General features: G+C 40.2%; 1 protein-coding gene across 3 annotated transcripts in view; it reads left to right on the top strand.

Annotated features, from left to right (window-relative positions):
- FGF14 (fibroblast growth factor 14) overlaps positions 1 to 17,723 on the top strand; it is a 620,647-nt gene that overhangs the window by 434,763 nt on the left and 168,161 nt on the right. The window contains exon 1 of one of the 3 annotated variants that reach the window (XM_041731272.1): positions 12,303 to 12,495. The exons of the other annotated variants lie outside the window; for them this stretch is intronic. Coding sequence (XP_041587206.1) covers positions 12,303 to 12,495 — 193 coding nt within the window. Of the gene's footprint in view, positions 1 to 12,302; positions 12,496 to 17,723 lie in introns of those variants that run through there. 3 annotated transcript variants of the gene reach the window in all.

The following is a 17,723-nucleotide window of genomic DNA, read 5'->3' on the forward strand; positions in this document are numbered from 1 at the left end:
CAATAGCAGGAGATGTGACAAGAAGCAAGAGGGTGGAATGATGCAAGGAAGGTAGTGTGAACCATGGAATGGAATTGGCCCCTAGAAGATAAAAAAGCCAGTGTTCAGACTCTTTCCCTGGAGCTCCCAGGAGGAACCAGCTCTGTAACCCACTTGACTTAAACCCAGTGAGACTCATTTGAGACTTCCTAATTCTAGAGCTGTGAGAGAATGCATTTGTGTTGTTTTAAGTAACTGATTATATGTTTTAAGTAACTGACTACAGAAACAATAGGAAGCTTTCAGGTTATTCAGGGAGATTGAGGAGACTAATTTAAGGATTTAATTTTTTAGTTCTTATATACAAAGTATGACTAGGCTCAAAAATATGGCATCAATTTATAACAACATTTCATAAGTGCATTGCACTTTGGAAACTATTTTTACATGTGTCTTTTAGAAGTAGATTATAATATCAGAGGCAGATTAATATCAACTTTTCTAGAACCCTAAGGCTTAAGATATTTAGCTAGACTTTCTAAAACTCTGAACATTAAGGTTGGATTAGTCCCAGGGTTTAGAACACATAGAGCAAGATTTAGAAAAGAGTGATTTCTGAGTTGTAAAAGGTTTTTGCAGGTGTATAGAATATAGTAGTTTCTGATGGACTTCCAGGTCATATAATTAAAGTATATGTTTTGGTGTTTTGATACACTGGCTTTTACCTCAATTGTATTTTCTTAATCACTAAACTGTGCCAAAAATAAGGTAGTAGATTTTCATGTAAAATGATTTTTTTAAAAAGTGGAAAAAATACAACAACAAGTTTTAATGATAGGATTAGAAATGGTTTTTATTTATCATTTATTTTTATATTGCAATTATTTGTCAATGAACATGTGTAGCTTTTATAGTCAGAAGGCCTAACACTGGGTGTTATGTGCTCATTCTTTTTTTTTTTTTTTTTCCTCCTTCTACACTTGTGGTTCTTATTTTTGCTTTGGACGGAGATCTCTAAGAATTGGATAAACACTGTGAGTCAATGTGTATAAATGTCCACCTGCACACCATCATTTTCCCTTTAGTATAATTTCAGGGGAATCACACATGATCCAAAATCCATCCATGAAACTTCTGGGAGTCCTTGAATCCCATATGAGTCCATCTTCTAGACTTGGTGCTGTGACAACTGGTTACACTAAATAGCTGAGTGCTAGGTGGTGGACATAGTGTGGTAGAAAAAGCAGGAGCTTAAGATCTGACTCCTCCACTCCCTAGCAGTGTAACATTTAACATTTTGGGGGCTTAATTTTCTTTTCTGTTAAATGGGGATCAGGACACTCCAAAAATGCTAAAGCTCTTCAAGCACAGCTCCCTTGGCACTGCCAACAACAACAACAAAAATGCTAAAGCTCTTCACTGACTGTTAAACACATATTATTTAGGTGCTTTATAAAATGAGAGAGACATACTCTTAGTTTATATATAAGGAATTATGACTAAAATCTATACTCTAGTGTATTCCTAATTTCCACTTAACCATTTTCAAGAAAAATTCAAAAGTAAATTTAGAGAGCTATTACACATTCTTTTTTTTTTTAAGATTTTATTTATTTATTCATGATAGAGAGAGAGAGAGAGAGAGAGAGAGAGAGAGAGGCAGAGACACAGGAGGAGGGAGAAGCAGGCTCCATGCCGGGAGCCTGATGCGGGACTCAATCCCGGGACTCCAGGATCGCACTCTGGGCCAAAGGCAGGCACTAAACCACTGAGCCTCCCAGGGATCCCCGGTATTACACATTCTTAAGGTGGTAACAAAAATAGTTTTCTAAAGTCTTGAATTTAGAAAGTTTGCAAGTCACTTTCCTTTGGAGATCACTAATGGTTTACTATTACTTTAGCCATAGTGAGGAATTTAGTTATGTGTTTTGGCACATATGCACATGTGTGTATCTGTGTATGTATACATGTGTGTGCAGACACACGTGTTTATATATATGTTTAACCTATATATGCCAAACAGAAAGAACATAATCAGTCTAGAGCAATTAATCACTGTGAAACTGGCCATGCTAGTAATCATTGAATAGATATTGTTTACCATGTATAAAATATGTAACATTATATATTATGTGCACACAGAATCTTTGCATTGAGATTATAAATGAATGTTTGTATCTCAATTTTTTTGGAGATTGACTAGTATTTTTTTCTGTTAAGATATTTGTCTTTAAAAAAAAACAATGAACAGATACATCATTAAAATTAGTGTAATTATCATCTCTCACTGCCGATTTAGAGTAAGGAAAGATACATCAATATTCATAGCTCTGAAATGAATGCTATGCACATTTTGGGTTTATTTTAATACAGAAGGCTGGAAGCCACTGAGAATATTTTTTCCAATGTATTATTCAGATTAAAAAAATGCACTAGATTTGTAAAGTTAAGCCATCTGCTAGTATCAATCTGGTATTGCTTCTATAGGAGAAAATTTTCACAAGTTTTTGGTACCAATAGTTTTCACTTTTTCTTTATTGAATCAAAATATTAAGTAACAATAAAATTCCTTCCAGATTTTTTTTAATAGATGGAAATCTGTTGCCTACTAGAAATAAGTGTATCCAGCAAAATACATCTCCAAGATTGTTGTAACAGTTATACAATCACTTATTTCTTGAAAATTTATTTTAAAATGCTTTACCATTCACTTAGATTATCCCTTGAATCTAAAATAAAGGTCAATAAAACTATCATGGAAAAGATATGATTTTGAACTTATACTGTAATGAATAGATATTCAATCTTAATTAACTAGCTGAAAATGTGTCCCAAATGCATCTTAACATTACTTTTTGGTGTTCTTCCAAGTGAGTAAAAAAGGAAAAGGGACATCAGTATTGACTACATTACCAGTTATCTTATACATTTTCAAATGGAGCCCTTTATCCAGGAAAAAAAAGGAGGAAAACATAAATGCCAATGTATTCTTTTTAACCCCACTTCCGCCCATCTCAAATTAGTTTACAGTAATTTATTTGTGAGAAAATGTTGGATCTTCATATTTTATCCTTAATTTAGGAGATATTTAAAATGTTCAAAATGATTGATTCACAAAGGAAACCATGTTACAAAATGGAGTGAGTCACTCACTGTATACAGATAATCAAAAAAGTAACCAGCAAGTGTTTGGGGAATATTTTTTTCCATCCTGTATATCCCTTCAATTCAAACACACTGGGAAACAAAGAAACTACACAAAGAACAACAACAATGAAACCAAAGACATTTTAGGCTGCAAGTGCTCTGTAGCACTTAAAATCTTTTTTAACCAGAAGATGTGTTATGTCTAAGTAAAATATAGAGTACAACAGGTTATAAAAGTACCACTCCCATTTATAGCCTTATGTAGTGCAATTGTACCATATTTCATTGATTATAAAATGCAAATATACTATATGTATAAACATCTTTGAAATTGGTGTACTTTTTAAATCTATGTCATGACATAGTTTAGTAAAGTTTCTTTTGTTATCATATGTAAAATAATAACGCATCCTAAAATCAATGGTTTTGTAGGTTTGATGAATTTGGTTAAGTTGAAATAATCACTGTGGCAATAGCAGAAATGAAAGAAAAACAGGCAATTTGTTACTTTGTGAAAATAGCATCTAATGTAGACATCAAGATCATAAAAATATATACCTTGGACCTTTTTTGTTTAAAGTTGAAATAAACACAAAAATTAGGTACTTTTTTTTTAGTAAACCATAAAAATCTTATCAACTTGAAACATAAGCAGTCTACACAACAAAATCACCTACAGCACAGCAAAAACTCAGAAGTCAAGGGGAAAAAAAAGCATCTTTGATAATGAAATTAACACGAATAAGGCTGTTTGTGTGCATTCCTCCATTAGAATTCATTTACTTTATAGATACTTCTGGCAAATATGTCCATCAGTGTTTCCAATTTACAATAGATTAGATGTATCATGTTTTAAAAAGTGCACATTGTCAGTTGGCAATGTGAAAGTGAAGAAGAAAATAGGGTATGAGGGGATGAGTCACAAAGAACAATAGTACATTCTTTATGGCTGAATAATATTCCATCATATATATGTATATATATAACACATCTTTTTTTATCCATTCCTCTATGGATGGACCCTTGGGTTACTTCCATATCTTGGCTATTGTAAATAACGCTGAAATAAGCAGAAGGGTGAATATTCCATTTTGAATTAGTGTTTGTAATTTGCAACAACATGGTTGGAGCTAGAGTATATTATGCTAAGTAAAATAAATCAGAGAAAGACAAATACCATATGATTTCACTCAATATATGGAATATAAGAAACAAAATAAACAAAGAAAAAAAAGAGACAAATAAATAAACAACCCCAGATTCTTAAATATAGAAAACAAACTGGTGGTTGCCAGAGGGAAGTGGGTGGGGTAGTGGGTAAAATAGGTGAAGGGGATTAAGAGTAGACTTGTGATGAGTACTGAGTAATATACAGACTTATTGAATCACTATATTATACACCTGAAATACTGTTAATTATACTGGAATTTAAAAAAGATAATGGAAGAGTTCTCACCGATGCCAATAGAATCAGTCTCACGTCTTTTAGTAAGGCCCACAGGTATCCCTGTTGGAATTCAGACTTCAAACTACATGTCATCATAGATTAAGGCTAAATCATCAAGCAAAGGCTAAAATACCCTCTTAATATCCCATTTATGGGGTTGAAATTATATGTAATCCAAATAGAATTTCAGGTGCCTTGGTGCTTAAAGAAATCAGGCATCATGGGTTAATTCGTCCTTGACAGAACGGGCTAAGCATGATTTTCTGTTCCTTTTATTTGGTAATAACTATCTGTCTGTGTATCCAACTTCTTTATTCTTTCAATAAACAAATATTTGTCAAGTGCCTACCCTGGTAACATTTTAAGCACTGGCTAATGTGGCAATAGACAAATGAAACCAATTATGTTCCCTCATATATTCAAAGTAACAAGACAGTCCAGATAAATAAGGAAACATACAGAATTTGTAAAGTTATAAGTGCTACGTAGAACCATAAAGCAGGGAAGGAAGAAGGAATGGACTATGTTTAGGGGTTGCAACTGTAGATAGATTTGTAAGATAAGATCTCATGTGAGAAGGTAATATATGAGTGAAGAGTTGAAAGGTTAAAGAGTCAGATGGAAGAACAAATATGAAATACCTGCTATAGGATAGGAACATGATAGGTGGTTTCAGGAACTGCAACTGGTGAATGAAGAAAGAGAAGTAGAAAGTACAAATGAAAGCAGATGTGGATACAAATCCTAAAGGACACTGTAGGCACCATAAGTTCTTTGGTTTCTATTGAAGTTTAAGATTTTGAACAGGGGTGTGATGAAATCTTATTTATAGATACACTTTGGCCACAGTGTTAAGGGCATATCAAAGAAGAGCAAGAGTGGATCCCAGGGGACCAGTTAGGCTGTTTTTATAATAGTCCAAAAGATGATGATGGTAGGTAGTGGTGGAAATAGCGATAGGATAAGAGAAGTGATAATATTTTGGATATAGTTTGAAGATAGGCTGAGAAGTTCCATATGGGATATGAAAGAAAGAAACGGGATTAGTATGATGCTAAACGTTTTGACCTGTGGAACAAGAAGAATGGAGTTGTCATTCCATGAGTAGCAAAGATTGGAGAAGAACAACTTTGAGAAGGAGGAATAAGAGTTTAATTTTGGCCATGTTAAGCATGAAATGCCTGTGACACATCTTCATAAAGGTGGAATAGATGAAGAACAGAGTGATGAATAGTTATTACCAATAGTTACTGTAGGTTGAGTTTCCAATGTCACAAGCACTACTTAAAGTGTTTTTACATAATGTTATCATGTAATTCTTTTTTTAAATAATAAATATATTTCTATTGGTGTTCAATTTGCCAACATGCAGAATAACACCCAGTGCTCATCCCGTCAAGTGCCCCCCTCAGTGCCCGTCACCCATTCACCCACACCCCCCACCCTCCTCCCATTCCATCACCCCCAGTTCACTTCCCAGAGTTAGGAGCCTTCAAGTTCTGTCTCCCTTTCTGATATTTCCCACCCATTTCTTCTCCCTTCCCTTCTATTCCCTTTCACTATTATTTATATTCCCCAAATGAATTAGACCATATAATGTTTGTTGTTCTCTGATTGACTCATTTCACTCAGCATAATACCCTCCAGTTCCATCCACATTGAAGCAAATGGTGGGTATTTGTCATTTCTAATGGCTGAGTAATATTCCATTGTATACATAGACCACATCTTCTTTATCCATTCATCTGTAGAGGGACACCGAGGCTCCTTCCACAGTTTGGCTATTGTGGATATTGCTGCTATAAACATCGGGGTGCAGGTGTCCCGGCGTTTCATTGCATCTGAATCTTTGGAGTAAATCCCCAGCAGGGCAATTGCTGGGTCGTAGGGCAGGTCTATTTTTAACTCTTTGAGGAACCTCCACACAGTTTTCCAGAGTGGCTGCACCCGTTCACATTCCCACCAACAGTGTAAGAGGGTTCCCTTTTCTCCGCATCCTCTCCAACATTTGTGGTTCCCTGTCTTGTTAATTTTCCCCATTCTCACTGGTGTGAGGTGGTATCTCATTGTGGTTTGATTTGTATTTCCCTGATGGCAAGTGCTGCGGAGCATTTTCTCATGTGCTTGTTGGGCATGTCTGTGTCTTCCTCTGTGAGATTTCTGTTCATGTCTTTTGCCCATTTCATGATTGGATTGTTTGTTTCTTTGCTGTTGAGTTTAATAAGTTCTTTATAGATCTTGGAAACTAGCCCTTTATCTGATACGTCATTTGCATATATCTTCTCCCATTCTGTAGGTTGTCTTTTAGTTTTGTTGACTGTACCCTTTGCTGTGCAAAAGCTTCTTATCTTGATGAAGTCCCAATAGTTCATTTTTGCTTTTGTTTCTCTTTCCTTCGTGGATGTATCTTGCAAGAAGTTACTGTGGCCGAGTTCAAAAAGGGTGTTGCCTGTGTTCTCCTCTAGGATTTTGATGGAATCTTGTCTCACATTTAGATCTTTCATCCATTTTGAGTTTATCTTTGTGTATGGTGCAAGAGAGTGGTCTAGTTTCATTCTTCTGCATGTGGATGTCCAATTTTCCCAGCACCATTTATTGAAGAGACTGTCTTTCTTCCAATGAATAGTCTTTCCTCCTTTATCCATAGAGTTGAGGGTCCACTTCTGAATTCTCTATTTTGTTCCATTGATCTATGTGTCTGTTTTTGTGCCAGTACCACACTGTCTTGATGATCACAGCTTTGTAGTACAACCTGAAATCTGGCATTGTGATGCCTCCAGCTCTGGTTTTCTTTTTTAAAATTCCCCTGGCTATTCGGGGTCTTTTCTGATTCCACACAAATCTTAAAATAATTTGTTCTAACTCTCTGAAGAAAGTCCATGGTATTTTGATAGGGATTGCATTAAACGTGTAAATTGCCCTGGGTAACATTGACATTTTTGCAATATTAATTCTGCCAATCCATGAGCATGGAATATTTTTTCCATCTCTTTGTGTCTTCCTCAATTTCTTTCAGAAGTGTTCTATAGTTTTTAGGGTACAGATCCTTTACCTCTTTGGTTAGGTTTATTCCTAGGTATCTTATGCTTTTGGGTGCAATTGTAAATGAGATTGACTCCTTAATTTCTCTGTCTTCAGTCTCATTGTTAGTGTATAGAAATGCCACTGATTTCTGGGCATTGATTTTGTATCCTGCCACACTGCCAAATTGCTGTTTATCATGTAATTCTAATAATTTTATTGTATTATTATGACAAAAGTGGGAAGTGACAGTTAGGCTTAAATGAATTGCTCAAAGACAGTCAAGCCTATGTTTGCCTTACTCCAATTGTGGTTTTAGCAACTGTTTTATATTGTATTCCAGGCAGAGGGAACAATGTATGCAAAGTAGAGATGTCAAGGGGAGCATGGGATCATCAGGAAAACTGCAATAACAGGGAAGATATTTGAATAATTACCTTCCAAGAATGAATTCCTTATGATTCTTTATAGTTTTGGAATTATTTTCTTAAAGACACAAACATTAATCTCTATGAGGGAGGGAAATGATTTTATTATCAGTGTTCAGTGGGTGGGAAATAGCTTTACAAGGCCAAGTTCACAAATTTAGTCCATTATAAACTAAGGTTTGAATTCAGACTTCGGTCTCCAAAATTAAGAAAAACATTTTTTTTTTTTTTTTTAGATTTCTGAATACCTTAAATCTTACCTGAAATCCATTTAGGACATAAAAGAATACACGAGAATACATATATTTTGATATTGAAAAAAACATGGAAACTGGAAAAGAATTTACAAGATAGGAACAAGTGATCTGGAAAATAATAACAATAATTGTAGTAGTAACAGCTGTCATTTTTCAGCACTTAGGAGGTGCCAGACACTGTATGAGTATCTTTACATTCATTTAGTAAATTTGACCTCACAAGAGTTGAAAAGGATATTCTCTTATTTCAATTTTAAAGATGAAGAAATTGAGGTTGAGAGAGACTAAGGCAACTTACTGGCACTCATTCTACAGCCAGGTAGTAGCAGAGTTAAGAAACGAACCAACACTGTAAAATCAGAGTTCAGGAGCCACTCTACCTAGGCACTACTCTATTGTTTGTTTTTACAAAGTCAGAGGTGAAATTAATAATTCTGGGTGGGTGGGGGTGGGGGGCTTCTCATAAGTGACGAATTATTTTCTGAATTACAGCAAGGTATGAATTTGCATTTGCCCGCCCTGAACAAGAGAATACAAATTGCTCCCTACTTTTGCACACACTTTTATCACAGCTTAAAACAGCAGATGGCTCTCTTGCGTTTTCTTTCGCTTACCTCCTCGATCCGTAAACAACTAAACAGCGTTTTGGGAAGGTAAAAGGAAAACACAGGCATCAAGCTAAAGGACCTTGATTATCCCAATGCTGCCTCCACTCCAACGGCTCTTAAAACAGGAAATCACATAAAATAGGAAGGACTGCTTAAGGCTTGTCAAATTCGCAGTCTGAATAGACGCCTTGAGTCTAGGACTCCGCGGTTCCCCGCGCTGCGCCAGGGGTCGGAATGTATCAGGAAAGAAAGAGTATTTCTCGTTATCAAAGAGCTGAAAGGCTTGATGCTAAGAGGAGCGTTACTAATGTTAGTGGAAGCTGTGAGGATTAATTTCCTTTCCACCTTGGGGGGGGGGGGGGGAAGGTGGAAAGGTGCTTTTAAGGGAGGGGAGTATCAGAGACTCACAGCCAGCGCTCCACAGTCGGGGAAGCTTGATTTTTGCCGGGAGAGCTACCCCTGGGTAGGATCCCTGTCCTCGGTCCTGAACCTCAGCCTGATCTGGAGGGTACTGAACAATGATGGAAGGGGTCTGAAAGAGCGAAAAAACCCGACCTCCCATTTATCCCATCTGAGGCATTTGGGGGAAAAGATTGCACTATAAGAAAAATGTCTGGAAAGAAAATAATGAACACAGCTATAACAATATGCTTAATCTCAATCTGTTCAAATTAATACAGTAGACACATGTGTCATAGGATAAAAAAACCTTTCAAGGCTAACTAGGTTATGTTGATTGGGATAGTTGTACTAGATTTAAGAGGTCACTATCCTTAACGTTTGGCTTTTTGAGAAACTCACTACCAGCTTTCGATAAATGTGTTTTAATTATAAAGTCATTTGGAAATTCGAATCTATAAAGTCTGAAATGTCCAAATGGCCTCTCCTCAATAATGGAAGGTAGCAGTGGTTACTCTTATGTTCATTGTGATTTGTTTCAGTGAGTTTTTAAAAAGACACAATTAAACAGCCATCCCTACAAAATGGCCTTTCATTTTTTAGCAGGAGCGTGGAAACATAACCTAAATACACGCTTAGTAAAAATATAAGAACAAAGACATTAAAAAAGAAAAGAAAGTGGTAGAAATAGAGCAAAAATAGTTAACACACCCCTTTTCCTCAGTTTTACCATATCACTGGTTACTAGGGATTACAAATTTCTGGCAAAATTAGTTCTGCTTATTTCTTTTAATAATTGTGACTATTTTGTATGTATGATAACACAGCAAGGTGTGGAAAATAAGCTTACAGAGTATGTTCTTAAATGTCAAGTAAAATATATGTCATCCTAAAGCCAGTGGTAATTGCACTGGACTCAAATCTACACACTTTCTTTAAATATTCTTCCACAAAGAAAACTTGCTAGTAAATATGGAGTAAAGGCAATGACTTACAGATGAGAAGTTGTTTATTTACATGGAGAGACTGTGGATAAGTTCTATAGAGTACAAGGTGTCTAGCCTCCCTATAATCAACCGTGGGCTGAGCTTTTCCCACGTGCTGGGTTGCAAGTCTTTGCAGTACTTAACTGACTATTCCCGAGACAAAGAGAAAGTGTGTCTTGGTTCAGAACTGTTCCCAGGACTGGCTTGCAGAGGGTGCCTCTTGTCTTTCCAGCTCTAAAGCAGTCACCAGAGAAGTGATTGTTAAAAGTCTCTTGATTACCAAATGAGTCTTCTTTCCTTCATCCTTCACACCGGATTGTGAGAAGCCTAGTTTTTGCGATTCTTTTCTTTACCTTCCTGTAATGATAAGCCAGACAGCTTCAAGGGAAGAGGAAAAGGTATAAAACCACAGGAGCAAAATCTACACTTGGTTCTGTCACTCGGAGTGTATCCTAGAAACCACAGATCTGTATTCATCCAAGCATGAAGTGTTTCTCTCTCTACCTTCTTTCCTAGGGTGCCCTCCCCTTGCTCCCTTCCTCTTGGACCTTTATATTTTCAGTTATCCGAGACAGAACACTGCCAGGGCACAGACAGGAAGTCAAGGGGAGGAGGCAGCAGCTGTTGTATTTGAATTTCAGACACAGTTCATGTGGCTCTGCTCCCTGACAGAGCTTCTCTACCCAGGGACGCCAAAGACAGCTCAGATTGGAATGTCCCTCAGTCTGGCTGCTTTTTGTTGTCCCTGGAATACTGTGACACCCTCCCCGCCCTTAATATTTCTGCGGCGACTTCTTCGGTATTCGGTTGGGCAGTTATCCCATCCAGCTGCTGCGGCCACTGGCATCTCCTCCTCCAAGGGCCAGAGAGCAAATTTGGGGGCGGCGTCTTTCCACACATGCAGCCTTAGCATAGCTTCTCACCTTCCCCTCCTCTCTCCTTTTTTTGCTCGGTGTAATGGTTTCAAAATGACAACAAGAGGGAGAGTCCGCAAGTTTGGGTGGACCGGGTAAGGAGTGGAGGCGCCTCCCTCCTCGGGACACACTCTCCTCCCTCCCTCCCTCCTCCTCCTGCTGCTGCTGCTGCTTCCCGGGGTGGAGGGGCCTTGGCGCTGAGGGATTAGCAGGGAGGGCGGAGACCACCTCGCCCTCCAACCGCAGCCGAGAGTTTCTGGGGACCGGGAGACTCGTGAAGATCCCGGAGCCCGGGCCAAGCCGCGGAAGCCTGGGAAACCTGCGACTTTCACCCGAGACAAGGCGCTCGGATATTCCTTCAGCCCCACTGCTTTGGCTCAGCCTCTTAGCACCCCACCCCCTGGAATCCATTTTAGCTTTCTTTCTTTCTTTTTATTATTATTATTATTACTATTAATATTTGTGATCATTACTATATATATATATTTTTTTTCCCCCCTTTCCTTCTGAAGAGAGACATAGAAGGGGAACGGGAGGGAGGTCTGGTGGGGTGGGCACGAAGCACTCCGATTAGAGATCTCCGGGAGAAGATGCTCTCCCCAGATGCTGATTTCCAAAGCACCTGACAATCCCCGGCGGAGCCCGCGAGCGGGCGGCGGCGGCACGGGCCGGGGGGCGGCCGGAGCCCGGCGCTGAGTCCCGCCTCGTCGGCCCTGGACGGACGCCCGCGCCGAGCCCGGCCGGGACCTGCCCCCATCCCGCGCCCTGCGAGAAGGCGGCGGGCGAGGCCAGAAGGCGGCGCGAGCGGCGGTGGCGGCCCCCAGCGGGCTCCGGCCCGGAGCGCAGAGCCCGGCCCTCGGCCCGCGCGACCTCGGCTCCGGGGCTCGCCCCCCCCCGCCCCGCCCCGCCCCGCGCCCCGCGCCCCGCGCCCCGCGCCCCGCCGGGGGGGCCATGGGTCCCAGTCGGGACTGAGCGCGCCCGCGGCCCCGGAGCCCCTCGCGCCCGCTGCCCCCGCCTCCCCCGGGCGAGCCGCCGCCGGCGCCGCCCCTCCCTCTCCCGCGTCCCCGGCTCCCCCTGCCGCCTCCCCTCCGCCCCGGACCCATTCCCGGGGCCACCATGGCTGCGGCCATCGCCAGCGGCTTGATCCGCCAGAAGCGGCAGGCGCGGGAGCAGCACTGGGACCGGCCGTCCGCCGGCAGGAGGCGGAGCAGCCCCAGCAAGACCCGCGGGCTCTGCAACGGCAACCTGGTGGACATCTTCTCCAAAGTGCGCATCTTCGGCCTCAAGAAGCGCAGGTTGCGGCGCCAAGGTCTGTGGGGTCGGTGTTGGGAGGCGCCCGGACCTTCCCGTGCCCCCGGGCCTCCGCGGCTCCCCCCCCGCCCGCCGCCCCGGCCCCCGCCCGGCGCCCCGAGCGCCTTCCGCCGCTGCCGGCCGCCGGGAGCCTGCTCCGGGCACCTGTGGCCGCTGGAAACTCTGCCCCGCCCGGCGCCGCCGCCCCTGGCTCCCGAGCCTCACGCGGGCGGGCGGGCGGGCGGGCTTCCAGGGACCCCCTGTCCACCCCGGGGGCCGGGCCGCCCCGGGCGAGCTCCTGGCTCCGGGACGCAGGCGGCAGACCCGCGGCCCTCGGGGGCTCGGCGGCTGCTCCGGTCGGGTCCGAGCGGCGAGGGACTCCCGTGCGTCCGGCCTCACCTGGCCTCCCAGGTCTGGCACCTCCGTGGCTCCCAGACCTTGGCGAAATGCGGTGACCCCCCCACCGCCCTTCCCGGCCCCCGCCCCCGCCCCGCGCCCTCCACGGGGCCGGGGGCCGGGGTCAGAGGGGCGGAGGGTGTGTGCGGACCCAGGAGATCGCCCGAGCGCGCCCAGCCCGCGGCGCGGAGCCCGGCGAAGCCCGAGGTCACGGCCCGGGAAGCGCGGAGCGCGCAGAGCAGGGCAGGACGAGTCCCAGCTGGGGCTAGGCGAGGCTCACATCCCCAGTAGGTGCCAGCTCGAATTCTAGGGCTCGCGAACGACAGGAGGCAAAGCACGTACTTACTACAAGCAGGTGACTAGACTAGTTGCCTTACTATACATATACATTGTTTTTTTTTTTTTTTTCTTTTTGAGCAATAACTAGTGCCCAGCATGACCTGCTTTTGCTGATTTCAAATGTCAGGGTCTGGGAAGGCAACTTAGGAGCCGGAGCCCAACTGCTTTTGTTCATCTCTGCTTGCTTCCACGTCCAGTTGCTAAGGGCGATTGTTTTGAGACTATGTGGGGTGTTCCGTGGGAGAAATGGGGATTGCTGGCTTTTCATAACTAAGTGGGCTTGGCAGGAAACATCGAAGAGTATATTTACATTAATAGGAGTATATGTTTGCCCAGCACATTATATTCTTGCTGCCCAGCTGTATTTGTTTTAAATACCCTGTTGTTCCAAAGACAGGGGAGAGAAGCATACGCTATACATGTGCATCTATGTGAGTGTGTGTGTGTTCTACACATTTACAGATTTATGACCAAAAGTTTTAATGCTGGTGTTTTGTGTTTTTTTTTTTTTTAAGGCTGTAGCCAAATGGTTTTCATAAAGGACAGTAGCTTATTGTCACATTAGAAATTGGAGATTATTTGCTCTTAGAATCAAACTTAAAAGGCAAACACTGTAAAAAGATTAAGAGTGGCAGTTCTAAGGAAGATAAAATTATATAAATATAATACCTAGTTGCATAGATATAATGCCTCTTGATGAAGTATTTGGAGAAAATATTAATATTTTCAGATGAGTGTAGAAGCTATTAAGAAAAAATGGGTTTTAATTTTCCGCTTTAGCCTAGAGCCTTATCCAGCAAACCTTTGTATTATAAGAACAACTCAGTTGCTCTAAACATTGTTGATCCATGGAGTGTCACATTATCTTGACTTAGAGTGTTTGCTTCTCCCCCTTTTTAAAATCAGATGATCTTTTAGAACAGTTTTCACCAGGTAAAGCTCCAGATTTGCATCTACTTGAAATAAATAAGCCTGTTCTCTTCTAGATGAGATTACACTAATATACACAATGACTAAAACTTACTGTGTGTCTTCTTTAAATATGCAACCAGTAGATTATTTTATAAATACAGACAATAAATGTTTTGTCATATTGCATAATGAAGGAAGGTGTGCTTTACACTTCTGTATTTTAACATGAGGATATACCTTCTTTTCCCCCCCCAGATATAGTCTGTTATACCATTTGCAACCCTAACTGTTCTCTTGGTATTAACGCGTGCATCAGTGGTCTGTTAGAAAAATATATTTGAGGTCACTTCTGCTCCCTTATTTTCCAAACAGATGATAGGCTAAAAGGAAATTTCGCCAGAACCTTTCCTTTTATTCTCCTTATATTTATCAGATATAAAGAAATATATTCCTTTGTGAAGAAAAATATACATCTACTCTGGAGCATCAGACATTATATTACTAATTTATGCAAAATTAATATTAAAACTTTATATTATATAAGTTATATATTGATATATAGCTATATGGTTTTATATTACCTATAGCTATGCATGTAATTCTTTCATTATTTAATTGAATGCTCTTTAAGGAAATATTTTTAAGCATAGTTACCTTTACCTCCAAACTCACTCTTTGCATAGGAGGAACTGCCCTCAGGAAATTTTAAAAATCCGATTTGTTCATTTAAAGATACAACTTTTAGGCATGACAATTTTAAATATCTTCATATTTGAACGTCATTAATTTGACAAAGGGTTACTGGATCTTCCTACTCTGTCAGGTGCTGTTGCCAGGTGTTAAGTATTAGAGCAGTGAATAGAACCAATGAAGTCCCTTCCATCAAGGAGGCTACAAATATGGGGTAATAAAAGTCAATGCATATGGAAAGGAACAAAATAAGAAATTAGGAAACTCAAAGTCTTGTAAAGACAAGAGAGCTGAGGTGGAGGTTGCAGGGTCAAGGATCACGGGAAAGAAACCCAGTTAGATCAAATATGCAGAGAGGGGCCACACTGAGAAATTCAGGTTGAGAGCTGACATCTGAGAAGGACAATGAAAGCCCCTGAGGTGGGAAAAATCTTAAACTGTTGAGAGAAGCAAAGAAGATATAGAAATGCAGTATTTTGTCATCTCGTACCATAGTCCATTTCTGCTGAAGTTTACATTTTGACAAGTGAATTCAAATAAATATGACATGTTGGCAAACAGAATAAAGAACAGCTCCACATTTTGTGACGGGGGGGAAGAGTAACAGACATTTCTTAAATGTAGGGTATTTTTTTCCTTTTTAATACTTCTTTAATTAGTAATTTATTTAATATAAAGGGTATGGCTTATATTTACTTTTGTGCTTTTGGATGGAGCCCTATCCCCCACTCTGATCAGCTTCTCCCCTCATAGTAGGGTGATTTTTGCACCAGTTGAGAAGTTGTACCATTTTGTCTTCTTGTAAAGGACAGGAATCTGCAAGATGGCTTGAGGGATTGTGTGGGCACCATGACTCTCTCACCTTTCCAGATTCATCTTTCTTTCCCTTCCTTACCTCCAACGACTCCAGAGAACAGAGTTCCTAAAATTAGCCACATGCTTTCAAACCCCTATGCTTTTCTTTGTGCTTTATTCCATGTATGGAATCTTCTGTCTTCTATCTTCACCTGTTAAAATTGTCCCTATTTCTTAAAGCTTGGAGAAAATGCCATTGCCTCTAGGAAGTCTTCCCTCATTGCAGAGAAGTACGAATAATCCTCCTGTGGCATTTTATACCTCACTATCATTGTTTATGCCTGATAGTAATTAATTGTGCTACATCCCAAGATGTAATTAATTGTCATTAAGGGTGACACACACACAGTCAAAAGTCTGTGTTTTCTGTACTTTCGTAAACTCTCAAATCTTAATAAGAGTGTTTGCCATGCCCTGGATACTTGGCATTGCCCTTGAATTGAATAATATAATAAATTAGGTCAACAGGTCCAAAGTTAAAAGAGTGTCCTTGAACCACAGTACTCTAAATAGACCATTTAAAAAGTATATATACTTTTCAAGTTTTTATATCTTTTTTTACTTTCCATATATATAATATATTATATACATATATAACTTATCCCTTTTTGAAGGGACTAGAGTGTGATTGCATATAACCAACCTCACTTTAGAGCTTAACTAGCTTATGAAAATAGATATTTAGGGTATCTGTTAATTTAGCTAAATAAAGAAGAGGGCACAAGGAAACCGATGGTTTGCAAATAGTTTTATTTGGAATCATAACTTTTTTGTAAAAAATGAAAAACTAAACTAGAAACTGCAAGCAAAGATGTTCTATCCTAAAAGTGTTGTTATGTTTTCCTTATTAACTTTTAAACCAAAACAAGAATCTTTATTGCTTGTAAGACAATGACCTTCCAATTCTTTTAGTGTGGCTAATGCAATTATTCCCTGTAGTCTACTTTTTTTGGCCACTGTCATGGGAGCCATGGGATCATGTGTCATGTATGTTTTAATCAGTAGTTGTGTGGGTTTCTTACTAGCACATTTTTTCTGAAATAAATTACAGGATGTCATAAGAAACAGAGAAAGAAAAATGAGCTACTTAAAATTTGTTTCCAAGTTGTTCTGTAATATAGAAAACAGAAATATATGTATTTCTATATCAACAGAACTGCTTTGCTCCAGTGTGATAATGAAACTCATCAGTTATCCTAGGAAAAGTCGTCTTCCTTCTTATGAGGTATCATGTAAGGAAAGATGTGTCTACCTTCTCAGGAAATAAATAATCAAGAGCAAAGAGTTATCAAAAAATCACCATCCTTTGTGCTACTGCTTCAGAGCCATTACCATATGAAAATATAAACCCCCTGCTTATATTGGCTGTTGAGGTCAGAATAAAACAAGGGAACATTTTTTCCCCCTAAGTATCGTCCTTCTTTTCTTTGAGGAGTGTATTTCTTTTTAGTTTTCTAAGGCCATGCACGCGGGAGTCTTCCTACTTATCTTTTGATAATACCTGTTGCTAACTTGTTGATAATCAGAATTTCATTACTTGTTACTTGTATAACAGTAATATTAAAGTCATAGTTTTTTCTAAATTGAAATGTCTAATTTTTCAAAAAGGATATTTTGTCAAATGCAGGCTTCCTAAGTGAAAGCTTTTATAGGAAGATTACTGAATTGGTAAACCAAACAATGTTAGAGAATTTTTTTTAAAGTTGACCTTGCTTGTTTATGCATTTTTCCTGTGCCTTAATTATTGTGATTTCAACATTCTGCATTTCCTCTAGGCTTCTGAAAATGGTTGCTACCATGGTGGTACAATAAACTAAGAAGTAGTATAGTAAGCGAAGGGTAATATAGCATAGTAGTTTAGGTAAGATGTGAGTAAGGTTGAGTAAGATGATTTGCTTTAGGTTGAGTTAGGTATATGCATTGAATTTATATGTATTGAGAAAATAATACTGTTCACTGGTGAAGAAATCCTTTGACAGTTCATAGTATAAGATTTCAGAAGCACCACTCCACCCCAAATCCAGGTTGCCATTATCAGTTACAGGTTTCACTTTA

The sequence above is a fragment of the Vulpes lagopus genome, chromosome 16 (genome assembly GCF_018345385.1).
Source record: "Vulpes lagopus strain Blue_001 chromosome 16, ASM1834538v1, whole genome shotgun sequence".
In the NCBI taxonomy this organism is placed as follows: Eukaryota; Metazoa; Chordata; class Mammalia; order Carnivora; family Canidae; genus Vulpes; species Vulpes lagopus.